The sequence below is a fragment of the Oncorhynchus nerka genome, linkage group LG24, assembly GCF_034236695.1.
Source record: "Oncorhynchus nerka isolate Pitt River linkage group LG24, Oner_Uvic_2.0, whole genome shotgun sequence".
In the NCBI taxonomy this organism is placed as follows: domain Eukaryota; kingdom Metazoa; phylum Chordata; class Actinopteri; order Salmoniformes; family Salmonidae; genus Oncorhynchus; species Oncorhynchus nerka.
Genome location: NC_088419.1, coordinates 36,119,771 through 36,138,627, shown reverse-complemented (window position 1 = coordinate 36,138,627; position 18,857 = coordinate 36,119,771). Strand labels below are relative to the sequence as shown.

General features: G+C 41.9%; 1 protein-coding gene across 1 annotated transcript in view; it reads right to left on the bottom strand.

The window, feature by feature from the left end:
- The window catches only part of si:dkey-174m14.3 (uncharacterized protein LOC563117 homolog), a 33,222-nt gene extending 14,709 nt beyond the window's left edge, over positions 1 to 18,513 (bottom strand). Inside the window, 3 exon segments of the mRNA XM_029631684.2 lie at positions 5,971 to 6,037; positions 6,303 to 6,464; positions 18,308 to 18,513. Coding sequence (XP_029487544.2) covers positions 5,971 to 6,037; positions 6,303 to 6,464; positions 18,308 to 18,321 — 243 coding nt within the window. The 5' untranslated portion in view covers positions 18,322 to 18,513.
- Between the last annotated feature and the right edge of the window lie 344 nt (positions 18,514 to 18,857).

The following is an 18,857-nucleotide window of genomic DNA, read 5'->3' as shown; positions in this document are numbered from 1 at the left end:
TACAGTGGCTTGCGAAAGTATTCACCCCCCTTGGCATTTTTCTATTTTGTTGCCTTACAACCTGCAATTAAAATAGATTTTCGGGGGGGTTGTATCATTTGATTTACACAACTTGCCTACAATTTTGAAGATGCAAAATTATTTTTATTGTGAAACAAACTAGAAATAAGACAAAAAAAAACAGAAAACTTGAGCATGCATAACTATTTACCCCCCACAAAGTCAATACTTTGTAGAGCCACCATTTGCAGCAATTACAGCTGCAAGTCTCTTGGGGTATGTCTCTATAAGCTTGGCACATCTAGCCACTGGGATTTTTGCCCATTCTTCAAGTCAAACTGCTCCAGCACCTTCAAGTTGGATGGGTTCCGCTGGTGTACATCAACCTTTAAGTCATACCACAGATTCTCAATTGATTGAGGTCTGGGCTTTGACTAGGCCATTACAATACATTTAAATTTTTCCCCTTGAACCACTCGTGTGTTTAACAGTATACTTAGGGTCATTGTCCTGCTAGAAGGTGAACCTCCATCCCAGTCTCATATCTCTGGAAGACTGAAACAGGTTTCCCTCAAGAATTTCCCTGTATTTCGCACCATCCATCATTCCTTCAATTCTGACCAGTTTCCCAGTCCCTGCCAATGAAAAACATCCCCACAGCATGATGCTGCCAGCACCATGCTTAACTGTGAGGATTGTGTTCTCAGGGTGATGAGAAGTGTTGGGTTTGTGCCAGACATAGCATTTTCCTTGATGGCCAAAAAGCTAATTTTAGTCTCATCTGACCAGAGTACCTTCTTCCATATGTTTGGGGAGTCTCCCACATGCCTTTTGGCAAACACCAAACGTGTTTGCTTATTTTTTTCTTTAAGCAATGGCTTTTTTTCTGGCCACTCTTCCGTAAAGCCCAGCTCTGTGGAGTGTACAGCTTAAAGTGGTCCCATGGACAGATACTCCAATCTCATCTGTGGAGCTTTGCAGCTCCTTCAGGGCTATCGTTGGTCTCTTTGTTGCCTCTCTGATTAATGCCCTCCTTGCCTGGTACATGATTTTTGGTGGTTGGCTCTCTCTTGGCAGGTTTATTGTGGTGCCATATTCTTTCCATTTTTTAATAATGGATTTAATGGTGCTCCGTGGATGTTCAAAGTTTCAGATATTTTTTTAGAACCCAACCCTGATCTGTACTTCTCCACAACTTTGTCCCTGACCTGTTTGGAGACCTCCTTGGTCTTCATGGTGCCACTTGCTTGGTGCTGCCCCTTGCTTAATGGTGTTGCAGACTCTGGGGCCTTTCAGAACAGGTGTATATATACTGAGATCATGTGACACTTAGATTGCACATAGGTGGACTTTATTTAACTAATTAAAATTGAGCAAATCTCCAGGGAATGATGGCCTTATTAGTGAATTATATAAACATTTTCAGGAGGATATTGTTGAATTTATATTTAATATTTTTAAGGAGGCTGTTGACTTAGGGGTCCTGCCTGTTTCTGTGACACAAGGCCTCATCTCTGTAATCCCCAAACCAAACAAAGATCCTATGATGTTAGAAAATGTACATCCATCTTTGCAGAAAGACTTAAAAAAGGTCTTGACCAAATCATTGATGACGATACCCAGACTGGTTTTATGAAGGGCAGACATATATATAATAATATTCGACTAGGTTAGGTGGTTGTGACCCAGAGACTCTTGACCATTTATTTTGGGACTGTTCTTATGTCAGAAGATTTTGGAGTGAGTTAGAAGATTTTATTTAAAAAGAAACGACTATTAATGTTAATTTGAAAGACTCTGATATTATGTTTTATTTTGATCCAAATGTTATGGACCCTGATTTAACTTTCATTGTTAATTTGTTTATCTTTCATGGAAGATTCTTTATCCATAAAAAGAAGTGGGCAGAGAACAAACCGCTCTTCACATTATTTAAGATAGAATTTAAATATTTTTTAAAAATGATCAGTAAATGTAAAAACCAAAAAGGAATACGCACCATACAACTTTTTGACAAATTGAAAATGTATTCGATATTTAATATCCTTGTCTGTGAGGTTTATGTACTCTTGTTTGTATATTTCTGTTTTTGTATATGTTGTGTTCAAAAAAAAAAAAAAAATATATATATATATATATATATAGTATGTTTAAGCTGGAAATACAGGCCTAAGCATTGTTGTTCACTAGTTTGCTCCAATTGGGGGAGGGTGGTAGGGTTGGAGGGTAATAAAGGAAATATATATTTTAAAAAAGATGTGTGTGTATATATATATGTATATTTATATGTTTATGTATGTATGTGTATATATGTATGTATATATGTGTGTGTGTGTATGCAAAAGAATATATGGGGGATTGGAAGTGATGCAGACAATTACAATGATGGAAGCCACAATCTTTCTGCAAAATTAAAGCTGATCTATCTCCTAAAAATAATTATTCTACACTGGATGAAATATTTTGTTCCCTCATCAATCTACACACAATACCCCATAATGACAAATGTATTTAAAAAATCTAAACTTAAATACCTTATTTACACAAGTATTCAGACCCTTTGCTATGAGACTCGAGTTTGAGCTCAGGTGCATCCTGTTTCTAATGATAATCCTTCTACAACTTGATTGGAGTCCACCTGTGGTGAATTCAATTGATTGGACATGATTTGGAAAGGCACACACCTGTCTATAAGGTTCCACATTTGACAGTGCATGTCAGAGCAAAAACCAAGCCATGAGGTCGAAAGAATTGTACGTAAAGCTCAGAGACAGGAGGGTGTCGAGGCACATATCTGAGGAAGGTGCCAAAAGATTTCTGCAGCATTGAAGGTCCGCAAGAACACAGTGGCAGCCATCATTCTTAAATGGAAGAAGTTTGGAACCACCAAGACTCTTCCTAGAGCTGGCCGCCCAGCCAACCTGAGCAATTGGGGGAGAAGAGCTTTGGTCAGGGAGGTCACCAAGAACTCGATGGTCACTCTGAATCAGTGCAAAATTTGACAAAAAAAAGTTTGGGAGTTGTGGTAGGAAGATTTAATACTGAACTTCAACCAATACCTATATATTATGGGGACTATCAGCCCCACAATAATAAGTGCATTGACGATGTCGTCCCCACGGTGACAGTATGTACATACCCCAACAAGAAGCCATGGATTACAGGCAATTTACGCACTGAGCTAAATTCTAGAGCCGCTGCTTTTAAGGAGCGGGACACTAATCCAGCTGCATGTAAGAAATCCCACTATGACCTCTGACGAACCATTAAACAGGCAAAGCGTCAATCTATTGGCCATGTACCACTGATCACTCCTCACTATTGTGTTCTGCGGCCTTTCATTGGTTGGTGGGGCTCTGGTTTTCCTGCTTCCTGTTACCAGGAGAACAGAACTACCTGACTCCACAGATGAAGCAGAAGGGAAGTGATTGTGACGATCATGAAGAATGCCAGCAATCTGAATCTGAAAGTAGATGATAGTAACAGTTCAAGATCAACCAAACTGTAGATCATGAGCATGGAGGTTTCACCGTGGGACATTCCGGTTGAATCTTATATAACAAATCATCTCTTGTGGGAAGACTACATAAACATAAATTGTATTGTAGATCTGTCATGATTTGGTATTTTTTGGGGTATTTTATTAGGACCCCCATTAGCTGTTGTGAAAGCTGCAGCTACTCTTCCTGGAGTCCACACAAAACATGAAACATGACATAATAGAGAACATTAATAGACAACAACAGCTTAAGGACAGAACTACATCAATTTAAAAAAGGACACGTAGCCTACTTATCAATACATACACACACATATATCTAGTTCAAATAGGGGAGAGGCGCTGTGCCGTGAGGTGTTGCTTTATCTGTTTTTTGAAACCAGGTTTGCTGTTCAGTTGAGCAATATGAGATGGAACGGAGTTCCATGCAATAATGGTGCTATATAACACTGTGCACTTTCTTGAATATGGATTTGGGGACTGTGACAAATGTCTGGCCGGTTAAGTGTGTGTGTCAGAGCTGTGTGTACGTTGACTATGCAAACAATTTCTTATAAAAAGAAGAAGTGATGCAGTCAGCCTCTCCTCAACTCTTAGCCAAGAGAGACTATCATGCATAGTATTTATATCAGCCCTCCGATTGCAATGAAGAGCAAGACATGCTGGGCCAGTTGCAGCTTAACTAGGTCTTTCCTTGCGGCACTCAACCACACGACTGGACAATAATCAAGATAAGACAAAACTAGAGCCTGCAGGACTTGCTTTTTGGAATGAGGTGTCAAAAAAGCAGAGCATCTCTTTATTACAGACAGACCTCTCCCCATCTTTACAACCGGCCAAACCCTCCCCTAACCCGGACGATGCTGGGCCAATTGTGCACCGCCCCATAGGTCTCCCGGTCGCAGCCGGCTGCGACAGAGCCTGGACTCGAACCAGGAACTCTAGTGGCACAGCTAGCACTGCAATGCAGTGCCTTAGACCACTGCACCACTCGGGAGGATTCATATATTTATTTTTAATACATTTGCTAAAATAAACAATAAACACTATTTTCGCTTGCTCATTATGGGGTGTTGTGTGTAGATTACTGAGGATTTATATATATATTTTAATCTATTTTAGAATAATGCTGTAACGTAACAAAATGTGGGAAAAGGGTCTGACTACTTCCCAAAGGCACTGTAAGTCATACATTTAGACTATGTTTATGTTTTGTTTCTATAGATTTTTATGACAGTAAAGGAACGGCAAATTATTTAAAACAATTGAACTGCAATAACTTCAGATTGGGGGGTTCTAAAGTGTAAAAAAGAGTTGATTATCTACTGAGCACAGGATAATTGCATCATCGACTTGATAACCGCTAAAGCGGGAGCATTTGAGCTGAATAAATATCCAACTGATAAGAATTCACAGTTTGATATACAATGAAACCCTTTGATAAATGATCCTGTCCCTTTACGTTCCATGAAACAAAGACCCTCTCCACTCCTCCTTGCTATCCAGCCAGGTCGTAATACAAGTCAGTATTCAATGTCCATCCGTGTATGAGGACGTCGGGAGATGACGTGGAAACTGGCCACTAAGGAAAACAAGTAGCCTTCAAGTAGGTTTTGGTTTTGCTAGGTTGTTGTGGACAGCGATGTTGGATAGGCGTAAGCATCTGCCTCTGATTCCGAAGGTTGCAAGTTTGAATCCAGCGATATAAAGTTTTTTTCTGATACTTTTGTTTAAAGCCTATCCCAAAACAGAGCCCTTACTTTAACAATTTGGAGTTATTGCCAAAACCTAACCTTAAATACCTCAACATTTTTTGAAACAACTTCAAAATCGAATTCTGACACGAGACAGTGAGAGCTGGTTGTGCTATCAGCCTGCAACATCTTAAAGTTACAAACTCTTAACAAATTCAGAGAGGGGACATATTCAGCTGTCTATTCGTAGTGAGGAAGAAGACACTTGATGATCATACAATGCTGGGATGGCAGGCTGGTTAATTGTATGCTTCCTTTAGAAAATCTGCATCTGACAAAAGATGTGAGTCGCAGGGCTAGCCCAGAACAATAGGCTCACTATCATCCTGCCATAGGAAGGAGGACAAGCTATTGTAAAAGGCTGTAATTAACGTCAGTGGTACCAACAGCTAGTGTATTCATATTCAAATCCACTGCTCAGTGCTTTTCACTACCTTTTCTGAAGAGTAAAGGCCACTGCTTGCTTAGACACGTGTGCATGTACACACACACACACACACACACACACACACACACACACACACACACACACACACACACACACACACACACACACACACACACACACACCCACACATACAAGTGTACACAAATATGCATGCACTTTTGCGCATGCGTGCTCTCTCACACACACACACTCACACACGTAAGCATGCAGACACACACCTACAGGTACACACAAACATGCATGCGCATATGCACACACACTTCACTTACATTTCTATGGATCTTATCCTCCAGATCCTGGTTGATCCTCTGCAGTGCTGAGTAGCTGCTTTGTATTCTACCAGGAGACACACAATGACACCGGCTTACCAACTCACACTATTAATAATTGAACACTTTCTGCACCCATTGGGTTAATGGTGTCTCTGCTATGTATCCGTCATGATAATGTACCACAGTGTTAGTTTTAAGGCTTTACCCTTAAGAGGTATTCAAAGACTTATTGTGAATGTGACTATAATATGGGGCATATTTCCCGAGAGATGAACGCACAAATCAATGCAATGAGATCCATGAGGGTGTGGTTTTGCAGCTTGGCACACCTGCGTAGTTTGTCTGTGAACTTGTCGAGTTCCTCCTGGGCGCGGCGTAGCTCTGTCTCCAGGTACTGTCGGGTGGAGTCAAACTCGCTCTCTAGCAGCTCCAGCTTGTGGGTGGTGTAGGACAGACGCTTCCGGAGGTCCTCCTTCTGCTCCTGCAAAGAGCTGTGAGGGACACAAACACACACCAGGCGTCAGCCATAGTTGAAGTAGCATATTACAAGGGTATACTTCATGTTATATTATATGCATATACTGTATATTTTATGACACATGGAGTATAAATGAGATATAATGGGAGTCGTGTGTGATGATTCATGAACATCATGTATCATACAGTGGTGATGTATAAATGAAGAGGAAGCCCATTAAAGGCAGAACGGATATATACAGTATTTTGTGTGAAGGAGACACATGAATAATACATATGAGACTCCACGTTATGATTGTATATGCAGCTAAGGTACAGTACATTAAGGTTTGGATGTCTTTGGCTTCCCAATAGCATTCAGCTCTAATACCTAATAATCTACAACCTTGCTGCATAGCACAGAACACCACCGTCATCAGCCAGAGTGGTTACAGTGGCTTCCAGGATCACTTTCAACTAAGGTTTCGTCCCAATTGGAACCCTATTCCCTATGTAGTGCACTACTTCTGGCCAGAGGGCTCTGATCAAAGTAGTTCATTCTCTGGAATGGAATGTTGGTGTTCTGTATATTTGACTGTGATATGTGGTTGTCTCACCTAGCTATCTTAAGATGAATGTACTAGCTGTATAACTCTCGTCTGGATAATAGCATCTGCTAAATGACGAAAATGTCCTAGGTCAATATTTTACATTCATATCTCATATTACTGTGTTGATTCATTTTTGTTGTTGTAAAAAAACAATATATATTGATGTCACAAATGTTTGCACTGTTTTTTGAATTGAAGTTGTAGTTATTTATCATATATAGCATTTAGCAAAAAAACATGACTATTTGTGTCTCTGAAATGAAACCAGTGATAGATTTCAAACAAATACAGTAAAGTCCGGAATTCTTGACACCCTTAATAAAGATGAGCAACAATGACTGTATAAAATAAATAATTCAAATATTGAACAATATTGTATGCTCCAAATATTTGGGGAAATGTATTATTTTATACTAATAGAATTCTCAGTGAAAGATACATGAATGGTAAATAATGTATTGTGAATCATTAATAATGATGAGTGAGAAAGTTACAGAGGGTCAATGATCATACCCCCAAGACACACTAACCTCCCATGTTATTGGTAATGGTGAGAGGTTAGCATGTCAGGGGGGTTTGATCTTTGACCCTCTGTAACTTTCTAGCTCATCGTTATTCATAGTTCATTCAGGGTTATCAGTAATCATGGTAGCATCCACATGAATGTAGAAGTGTTTAGAAACATATTATATTCTTATTCATAATAAAAGTGACTCCAAAATGACACAATACAGAATTGACCTTTCATTTCTTATTGGGAATAAAAATAATTTGAAACACAACCAAAACGAACTGCAAATGCATCCAACAAGTTTGTAGAGTCACAAGCTTGATCTAGTGATTGCGTGCTAGGAATATGGGACCAAATCCTACACTTTTGACTACTTTATTTCTAAAAATCTCTACGGATGTCAATAATTTTGACCCGTCACTTTTTGAGATACAAATAATCTCTTTCTCTGAGCAATTGTAATAGTATAAAATATTATAATTTCCCAATTTTTTGGAGCATACAATATAGCTCAGCATTTTAATTATTTATTTTATACAGTCATTATTTATCAAAGGTGTCAATAATTTCAGACCCCACTGTGCATGTTTGTTATTGATCAACCCCATGCCATGATTAGAGAGTGAAAAATCACACCAATCTCTTTCATAAGTTCTTCATACAATAAAAGCTAAATTACCAACATTTCTGACAATGAATATATAGCTTTTTGGAATTCAGCTTTCCAATATGGTTCTATGAACTGTAATCTATCCCAGGAATATATGTTGACGGCTTAGATTCATGGAATAGTGATCTCCAATCTGTAATTCACTGAGACAGCACCCTGTGGACTATTTATAGAGCCTCGGCACTACCTGGGATTCAATGTTATAAAGGGTAAGTATGAGAGGTAAAAGGAAACGTATCCCTCCCCCTTTTGATGGATCTGAGTGTCCATGGCAGGCTAATGGGCCTGTATTGATGGACAGATGGAGGAAGGATGGTAATGACTATCTGTCGGGAGATCACAGATAACGGAGAGTGAGAGAGAAAGCGAAAGTGAGAGGGAGAGAGAGAGAGCAAGCGGTGAGAGATGTGGTCACCCTGCTCTCATCCCTCTATCTACTTAACAAGATCATAGAAGGAGGGAGAGGTTGTGGGTTCAGACCAAGATAATGTAAGAGGATGAAAGTGAAGATGTTTCCTTTCAACAGTGAAGTCCCTAAATTAAAGGGTGATACAATTTTCATTGAAATGTTGTTGTTTTTTTAATCATGGAGACGTCAGTATAAAGTGACTGTGTAATGACATAAATTCACGCGACCAATGCAAACACATATACAAAAAAAACGCTCCAATCTACATTCCAAACACACAGACACACACACTACTACAGCACACACACACACAAAACGCAACCACCAAAGCCAGACGATACACATGCAAAAAAAAGCTCTATAGCTTCAAATTCCCATTAAGGCAAGCAGAGCGTGCACTTAACACATGAGAGAAAACTAAGCTATTGGTTCGGAAATGAAAACAAAAGTCAGTGGACTGATAATACCATTATTCACTCCTAATTGCCCAAAGTGTTGAATGTTAATCATTTCCAGACAATGCTCCGGACACCATTGCACTTGCTCTGAGTCTCACACCTAATGGTTTCTGACTAAATGGAATAACAATACCCTAATATTTGAATAGGATCCCATTTTCAAGTCAATGGTTACTCCAATGTGTTTTTGCAGTGTTTGATTGCTTTTCATGCCATAACAACCCTTGCAACACGATACATGGCACAACACAGGTGTTTGCTACGTGACAAGAGCATGAGCTTATAACGCCAATCACACATTAGTGACCTCTGGAAATGGCCACTACTGAGTCACACGGTAATGAGTGCTGTCATTTCAACGGCAGTCGGCGATGAGAGAACGATGAGGCGGGATAATGACTCTGTTTTTGAGGAAGAACACTTTGAGATGTTCAACACCACTTCACAAAGATGGGGGGGGGGGGGATGGAAGGACCCCGGTGGGCGGATGGAGGGATGGAGGGAGGGATGTTCTGCAGAATTCTCTCTTACCTCTTTTTCTGATGTTTACTGCCATTTCGGGAAACTTTTAGGGCCGTTTTTCCGACATATATCTTTTTCATGGTTTGTCTGCTGTGTTCGCTCCCTCTCATGTGCTTTTTTGTTTTCGAATCGTCGGAGGGAGTGGGGCCTATTTTTCTCGTCGGAGGGGGGTCAGTTAAGTTTGCCCTGTTGAGTGAGTTGTCTGAGTGAGTTTTCTACCTCTGTTGTTCCTGTCAACAGAGCAAAGAGACAGTTCAGCAGCCATTAAAAACCACAACAGTGATTAGACCAAATCATCCAAACAAATTCATTCCTCAAGTGTACGTGCAGTGCATACTGGGAGAAACGGACACATCTTCACTTCTTCACTCTCTAGCGTTAAAGCACTATGACAGGGGTAATGGACTTGCTCCGGCAGGGCCCACTTCTGTAAATATTTCTGCTCCCGTCTCGAATGGGTCCACAGCACAGGTGCAGCTGTCATCAGGCAGACAAATTGTGCGGGTGATGAGAGGAGACAGACTTCGGCTTGATCAAAGCACCTCCGGGTTTAGAATAAGATGGACTCTCAAGCCGTGAACACAGCGAAGCTCAAACACAGCCAAAGTGATGGAGGGCAAGAGTGGGCCTTATAAACGTCACACTAAGGCTGGCAGATAGATGCATACACATACACGCACGTGTGTACATGCAAACATACACACAGATGCACGAACACACACAGATACTGTCATTGAGAGATCATTCGTTATGCCCCTTGAGTTGAGGTGAGTCAGGGAGACTTGTATTCCTCCAGATGGTGACAACTCACCCTCACGACTGGGGCCTCAACTCCAGCTGCTCCCCTCTGAGTCATCACACACAATGTGTGTGTGTGTGGGTGTACGCGCGCGTGTGTCTCTGTGTGTGTTTGCGTGTGTACATACATTTGTGTGCATGTGTCTTTGTGTGTGTGCATTTCTTAATGTGTGTGTGTGTGTGTGTGTTTCCTAGTGTGTGTATCACACCAAGACTCCCACTAAATCTAAGCCTCCCTGGGAGAGAAATTAACATTGTTTTCTAGCTGGGAGGTAATGCACAACTTTCACTGACACACGCACACATTTCTCTTGGTGTCAAACTCCCTCACTAAGTCTCCTCTGAATGCCCTTTCTGACCCAATCCTCTCATATCAGAGAAAACATACACTGTTCTCGATTCAGATGGAGCTGCAGCTGCCTCCCACTCATGTGCCATGCTGACATTTCAGAGAAGGGCTGAAAATGAAGGTATTGAGAGCAGCGAGAGGAGGAGGGGTGATGAGGGGATGAGGTGGGAGGGAAGAGAGAGAGCAGGGGCTGCAGGGGAGGAGAGGGCCTGCTTTTCAGATCTGCCATCCTGCAGTAAAGAGGAAGAGGGAGGGAGAAAGAAAGAGGGAGACGGAGGGGAGAGAGAGAGAAAGAAAGAGAGAGAGGTGATGAGAGAGCGAATAAATGAGAAAGACAGAGAAAAAGAGAGAAAGAACGAAAGGGAGCGATGAAAAGAGAACCAAGCATTGCTCCCATCACTCCGTCTCTCCCTGCACTCGTCTACCCCGGTAGACCGATTAGCTGGCAGGAAAGCCCTGATCGCAGGCCCAGACTCAGCATTAAAGCGGAAGCCCTGAGTGGCTGCCTGGCTGACTCATGTGGCTTGCCTTTAGACAGCCAGAATATCTGCCCTAACCACACAGCCACGGCTCTACTCTATGTCACAGCCAGCCACCAAGGAGCCAAAGCTCTATTCGGTCCCGCAGGAGGTAGACAATCTGCAGGATCTGCCATGAGGGGTTTCCTTAACACATGACTTGACCAGTTAAAGCAGGGCTCCAGGACCTATAACCAAGGGCCAAGACTCTTTACTGCCCACATATCCAAAAATGTGGGCACAATCAGAATGTGGACAAGATCAGGAATAAGGACGCATTTAAGAACCAGGTATAAATGGGGCTGTAGTTTCCATTTCCAAGCCACCACATCCTACTATTTCCTTACCAACATCATTGGGCTAATTACTGGGAGAAGGGATTTCATCCACTGTTGCTGGCACTTAGCTAGGAGAAGGGGTTATAGTCAGATCCTGGGAGGAATTTGAGATCAGTGGAATGTCAAAAACCTGATGGAACCAATGTTGTAAAAACGACACAAGCAAAGAAACGACACGAGCAAGTGTGCTTACACACCCAAAATGGAAAACAACACACGCACACACACACAGAGAAAACAACACACACACAACGGACGGAAAACAACACATGCACACACACACACAGAAAACCACACACACACAACGGACGGAAAACAACACACAAACACATGCTGTTCCGAAATCAAAACAGCGTCTGCCCTCAGGCATATAAAACACGTTATGGTGCCAAGCAACCCTACAGGGAATTCTCCATTCTCCTGGAATTTGATTTGTTTTCCCAAAGTTACACTTAAACTGAGATGTATAACTTTTCTGGCAGAGTAACACTGAGTCACAGATTGTAAAAACAGGTCATTCTTTCAAAAGGAGGTTGACTTTGTCACACATTATGAAAGCCCAAAATTATATAATTAATTCAGAAGGCAACATATCGTGGAAAATATTCAATACTTGGACAGATTGAGACAAACAGTTTATAGAACTGGTTAAAGTCATGCAAAATACAACATACTCACACAGAGAGACCTGCACAACACATTGTTTGTGACTATGGCTGAAATGGACAGGGAGTGATTAGGCACATTGCTCGGAGGCCTGTGTGTTTATGTGTGTGTGCGTGCGTGCGTGCGAGCGTGCGTGTGTGTGTGTGTGCGCTTGCGCGTGTGTGTACTGTCTGTTCACGTGTCCATACACAGGATACTGTAGGCCCCAAAAGAAAAGACAGCTTAGGAAAAAGAGGATGCCCCCACAACAAGTCATCATCCTAACTCAGGAACAAAGGATGTTAGTTACATTTAACCTAGTCCAGCACAAAACAGCTATTTCAATGGAAATTCTCCATGGAGCGTGATTTCTAATCCAAGACTAGGCTTAATCTGAGTTTGGGAAACCAGGCCGTTTGTTTGAATAACAATGCAAAGAAAATAAATGTCAAAAGCGAGAGGATCAACATCTCCTTCGCAACCATTATTAGTGAGCCTACCCTTTCCTCAGGTACACCAGCACCCCACAGTTTTCACCCATGTTGACCACCCGTTTAGGGTGGAGAGGAGACACAGAAAGAGAGACGGCGCGAGAGAGAGAAAGAGAGAGGGAGCGGGGAAGAGTAATGATGGTATTGAGACACAGTAATGCCCCGCAGAGGATCCGTCAATATCTCACATATTATGAGTGAGAGAGAACGAGAGAACGAGAAGATTGAGAGAGAGAAAGAGAGAGAGAGAGAGAGGACCAACCGGTGACAGGTCTGTCTTCTAACGCACTGAGGCATGTTTGAGAAGCTCATTAGCGAATAGCCATCTAGCCCAGTCCAGTCCGTGAGACAGCCTCTACCCAACTCACCAGTTCTGCATTCAACACTGCATAGCTCCTCACTCCTACAAACCATGACAGGGCCATAGGTCCATCTCTCGATAAAATGTACATCTACTACTTGGCTGAGGCCAAAATACATACAAGGAAATTAGAGACAGAATGAGGAAACACAGTGGAGAGATTTCAACACATTTCATCATTTTTTGGCTGGGAGACTGGGGTCACTGGCACGGTAGCACTGAGTGAGGCACTCTGGGGGTTGGAGTCAAATCTGTCTGTAAATCTACTTTTTTTTACCCTTTGCCCTGCTACTCTGTCTCTCGAACAGAGATTTGTGAGATGATAAGAAAGAACGGTATGTTATGGAATGAAGGTTACCGTAACAGTTCTGTGGATGTTGATGTTTATTGTTATGAGTCTTGTCTTGGAGGCATAACTGATTGATTTCCCATTAGATAGGCCAGCTGTAAAGAAAACGTTTGCCATTTATGGTCTTAATGTAAGGTTAGGGCTAGTTATTAGGGTTAGCAGTGTTATTAAGGTTAGGGATAGGTTCAAAATCAGATTTTAGAACTTTGTGGCTGTGCCAGCGAGTGACCAGTCTGTAGAGCTGCCTCCAGAACAACATTAAGGATGAAAAATACTAAACTGTGATTTCTGTGGGTTTAATCCTGCCCACATGTCCACACCTGGCAGAACCCAAGTAATCATCAATTCGGAGCGCAGCTGCACGAGACCTGATCGTAATGCCAATGCTCAATTTGGTTTGACATTCGATATCTCTATGGGGGTAGTTAGGGACAATCAGTAAATTACACAATGTACATGGGACAATATTTTAAAATTCCAATCACTTTAAAACCTCAAACACAGGGCCGTAACTACAAGGAGATCGTAAAAATGTATATATTTTCTACACACTAAAGAAAATCAACTATTTACTTAAGAATTATATTTATTTTAAGTAAATGGGAATGCCTAGTCAGTTGTACAACAGAATGCATTCAACTGAATTGGATCTTGCACATTTAACCCAACCCCTATGAATCAGAGAGGTGCAGGCTGCCATAATCAACATTCACATCTTCAGCACCCGGGGAAGAGTGGGTTAACTGTCTTGCTCGGGATCAGAACACCATATTTTTACCTTGTCAGCTCGGGGATTTGATCCAGCAACCTTTCGGTTACTGGCCCAACACTATCCTGGTTAGTCAGGTTGGAAGGGTGGGCATATAACACAAATCTCTAGCAATTCGTAACATATCATATGTTTTTGCAAATTCGTAACATATTGTACAAAATGGATGATAGACTTCCACTACTTAATACATATCAGACCAAACGTGACATATCGTAGTAATTGGAGTGTTCCGGATTTACTTTTACTATGTTACGTCTACCCCAGTGTGCAGGTTGTTTTAGCAGCACATCCACCCCTCTCTCAAACGGCTAACTCCGCCCTCTCGTGGCTCAGGCTGAGGGCCTGAGACATGAACTGAACTACCCCAGCTCGGAGTAGGTTCAAGTAGGTAACTAGAGATGCTGCTGACAGTCTGTGTGAGATGCTGGACAAAAGGCCATTTTAAGATGATGGACAAAAGGCCATTTTGAAACCGTCCTGAGACTCCTGCCATGTGTACAGACATCCCCAAACAAACAGAAACACAACTCTCTAAGAATGGGCGCACAAGTGGGAAATTGTCGTTTATAGATACAGTCAGTCAGGTGACTAGCTACTGGCAGAGACTTCTATTGCAGTGACGCTGAAGGACTCTGGTTAGTCTTACTTAGCCAGCTACTTGTATGTGGAGGTGTATTTTACAACTGTTTAATCAATTCAATCAATCAATCAATATAACATTGAAGTAAGAAGCTAATGTTAAATTATATGCAGTCATTGCGTTAAACAGAGCCTACCTCAGCAGGAGGGGAAAAAATAAGCTACTAAATTCTCATAATACATTTTGAATTCCAGAGAGTAGGCCACTGGTGAGACAGTGGTGAGGCTGAGGCAGGGTGCAATGCATGAAGGAGGAAGCAGAGGAGACAAAGAGATAGGAAAGAGAGAGAGAGAGAGAGACAGCCAGAAAGAGAGCAATTCGGCTTGTTACCAAAAGCACTCACAAACTTTTACAGATGCACAATCGAGAGCATCCTGTCGGACTGTATCACCGCCCGGTATGGCAACTGCTCCGCCCACAACCATAAGGCTCTCCAGAGGGTAGTGAGGTCCGCACAACGCATCACCGGGGGCAAACTACCTGCCCTCCAGGACACCTACACCGCCCGATGTCACAGGAAGGCCATAAAGATCATCATGGACAACAACCACCCAAGCCACTGCCTGTTCACCCCGCTATCATCCAGAAGGCGAGGTCAGTACAGGTGCATCAAAGCAGGGACCGAGAGACTGAAAAACAGCTTCTATCTCAAGGCCATCAGACTGTTAAACAGCCACCACTAATATTGAGTGGCTGCTGCCAACATACTGACTCAACTCCAGCCACTTTAATAATGGAAAATGGATGTAAAAAAATGTATCACTAGCCACTTTAAACAATGCCACTTAATATAATGTTTACATACCCTACATTACTCATCTCAAATGTATATACTGTACTCTATATCATCTACTGCATCTTGCCATCTTCATGTAATACATGTATCACTAGCCACTTTAAACAATGCCATTTTTATATGTTTACATGCCCTACATTGCTCATCTCATATGTATATATTGTACTCTATACCATCTACTGCATCTTGCCTATGCCGTTCTGTACCATCACTCATTCATATATCTTTAGGTACATATTCTTTATCCCTTTACACTTGTGTGTATAAGGTAGTTGTTGTGGAATTGTTAGATTAGATTACTCGTTGGTTATTACTGCATTGTCGGAACTAGAAGCACAAGCATTTCGCTACACTCTCATTAACATCTGCTAACCATGTGTATGTGACAAATACAATTTGATTCGATTTTTCGAGATGGTCACTAACAGTTACCACAACCACAAAGTCCTAGTTATGGCTAAACCCCACCTATTTTTTTTACAATTCCTCTTTTTGATATCGTATTTGAAACCTAACCTTAACCACGCTGTAAGCCTTTTTCCTAACCCTAACCTTAATTGAAGACCAAAAAAGCACATTTTTGTTTTCATGAATTGTTTCGATATACAGCCAATGTCGACTTTGTGGCTGTGGTAACTAGTGACAACCGGTACCTTGAGAAAATCTGTACTATTCTTATCAAACAAGTTAGGAAGTGAATAAAATAAGATATGATTCAATATGAACATCTCCACATGGTCTATCTTCCCTATATGTCTACATGAACATGCAATCAACATGTAATCGACCAGCCTTGTAAAGATAGGGGAGAAAGTGTTTCTTTATGTCAATCGTGTGTTGTGAAGCCAAAGACGAGAATAGAGAATAACTTTATCGTCCAATTTCATGTAGATTTGGCACTTGTGATGTTGTACTGTATAATTAAAATGCCAAACAGTTAGCGGCTAACACCGGTCACAGAGGTGACGATAATCAATCCTGTTGGGCTGTTGGTGAAACAGTCCATCAAATGAATTTACCCTCCCTGGTGTTTTGAAAAGCAATTTAACCTCGTAGAATCTTTAAAAAACTTGACACAGTGTATTATAGCCTAGGTATATCGGACTACGTGTTGCAGCCAGTCCAACCAAAACACAAGAGAAGACCTGATCTGATGGAGATGTAATGACGTTGCATTAAAAACGATATAATTGAGGGAGGAACAATAACATTTTTGCAGAGGCAATTCAATTTACCAGGACTAATTTGATAACATGAGAGGTTTATAAGGACTGTTCGTAGGACAAGAATACTTTTAGCTAGGTATCACTATTTAATCAATTCATTAAATGTATTTTTTCACAAAAGTACTCTACAGATACAGAGCCAGAACCCCAAAAGAGCAAACAGTGGTTTGGGGAAAAACTCCCTAGGAGGCAGGAACCTAGGAAGAAACCTAGAGAGGAACCAGGCTATATAGCTCTTGTTCTCCCTCTGAATGACAGTGCACTGAAAAAAAAAACGATTTGTGGCTTCGCTGAAACCACAAGAGACTTCCCAGAACAATATTAGAATATCAGAGTGCTAAAACACCACAGACACATCCTAGTTCACACAACAAACCTTTAAGCACCTTTATTAGCAAGCCTTTTAGCCAAGCCTTTTCTCTCGCTTTCAGAGGAGGACAGTAGGGATGTGTTTGTTGTGTGTTGTTTAAACACAATATACGCCACTTCTTATTTGACATGTTCACTGTATTGAACAATAAGCCAGAAAAACAATCGGTGGTATAACTGTACCAGTGTAAATGCATATAAGTGAAGCTACATGCTCTAATGAGGCATTCTAATAGTATCCTTAGCAAATCATTAACTGTATTATCATTGCAAATGCTACACAAGCTCTAAGCTACACCGATGTGAAGCAAACTGAAACTGCGCAAACGTACCAATAAATCACACACAGACAGACACGCACACCATGCCAACCCCAGATCCCAAATCAAAGACGTTCCCTCCGTTGAAGAAGCAGTACCTTCCGCTGGTGCTCACACAGAGCCTCATTGTGAATCGCTGGTGCTGGTGATGATGACACAGAAACCTGGCTGCTGCCTTCTGCCTCTGCTCCTCGCTGTATGTGTGAGGGGAGCAGTGCGGAGGGTGTGTGTGCGTGTGTGCGTGTGTGCGTGTGTGTGTGTGTGTATTTGTGTGTGTGTGTGTGTATATTTGTGTGTGTGTATATGTGTGTGTGTATGCTAGGGCTTCTGGTGAAAGCCCTGCTGTGTGATCCAGAGCTGGTTTATTCAACTCTGATAAGCGTGGAGAAACCCCCAGTTGCGGAGGAGAGGAGAAGTGGAGAGAGGGTGGAGAGAGGGAGGAGAAAGAGAGATAAAATAGAGGGATAGAGAGAGAGGGATAGAGAGAGAGAGAGAGAGAGAGAGAGAGAGAGAGAGAGAGGGGGATAGAGAAAGGAGAGAGAGAGCGAGGGAGGGAATATAAAGTGAAGGAGACAAAATGAGAGAGATGAGAGAAAAAGAGTCAAAGCTAGAAAGAAAGAGAGAGAGGGAGAGAGAGAGAGATGGATCTGAGGGGGCTGCTTCGTGCTTCGCAGGCAGGGATAGAGGTAGGCAGGGAAGAACAGAGAAAGAGAGCGTCATTTTACCTTACGGTGTTCATCTGCTCATCAGGAACCTACAAGGAAATCACAGGAGATTAGATGAACGGACGAGTCCATTGGCCCTGTAGACTACTGCCAAAAGCATTGCTAGTCGCAGTTGAGTAGCAACACACTCAATCACACACACACATTTCATTTCACACTCGCACTCTCCGTTTCCATCTCTGCTCTCTCGCCCTCACTCACTCCCGCTCTCTCTCTTTGTTTTCTAAATTCTCTCTCTCCTTTCCTCTCTCTCTCTACTTCTCTCTATCGCTCATGCAGAGAGCACGTCAGGCTATATCTGCATTTAGCAAAGGTGTGAAGAGAACAATCCTGTCATATTAAGAGGGAGAGAGAGAGAGAGAGAGAGAGAGAGAGAGAGAGAGAGAGAGAGAGAGAACGAGAGAGACTGCAGATACATAGCAACCCCCCAATAGATGCTGGCAGTGACTCAATATCTATAATGAGCTGAAGGGAAAAGAAAGAGAGCAAACAAAGATATAAAGAAAGAGAGGGGAGAGAGAGAGAGGAAAGAGGGAGAGAGAGAGGTGGA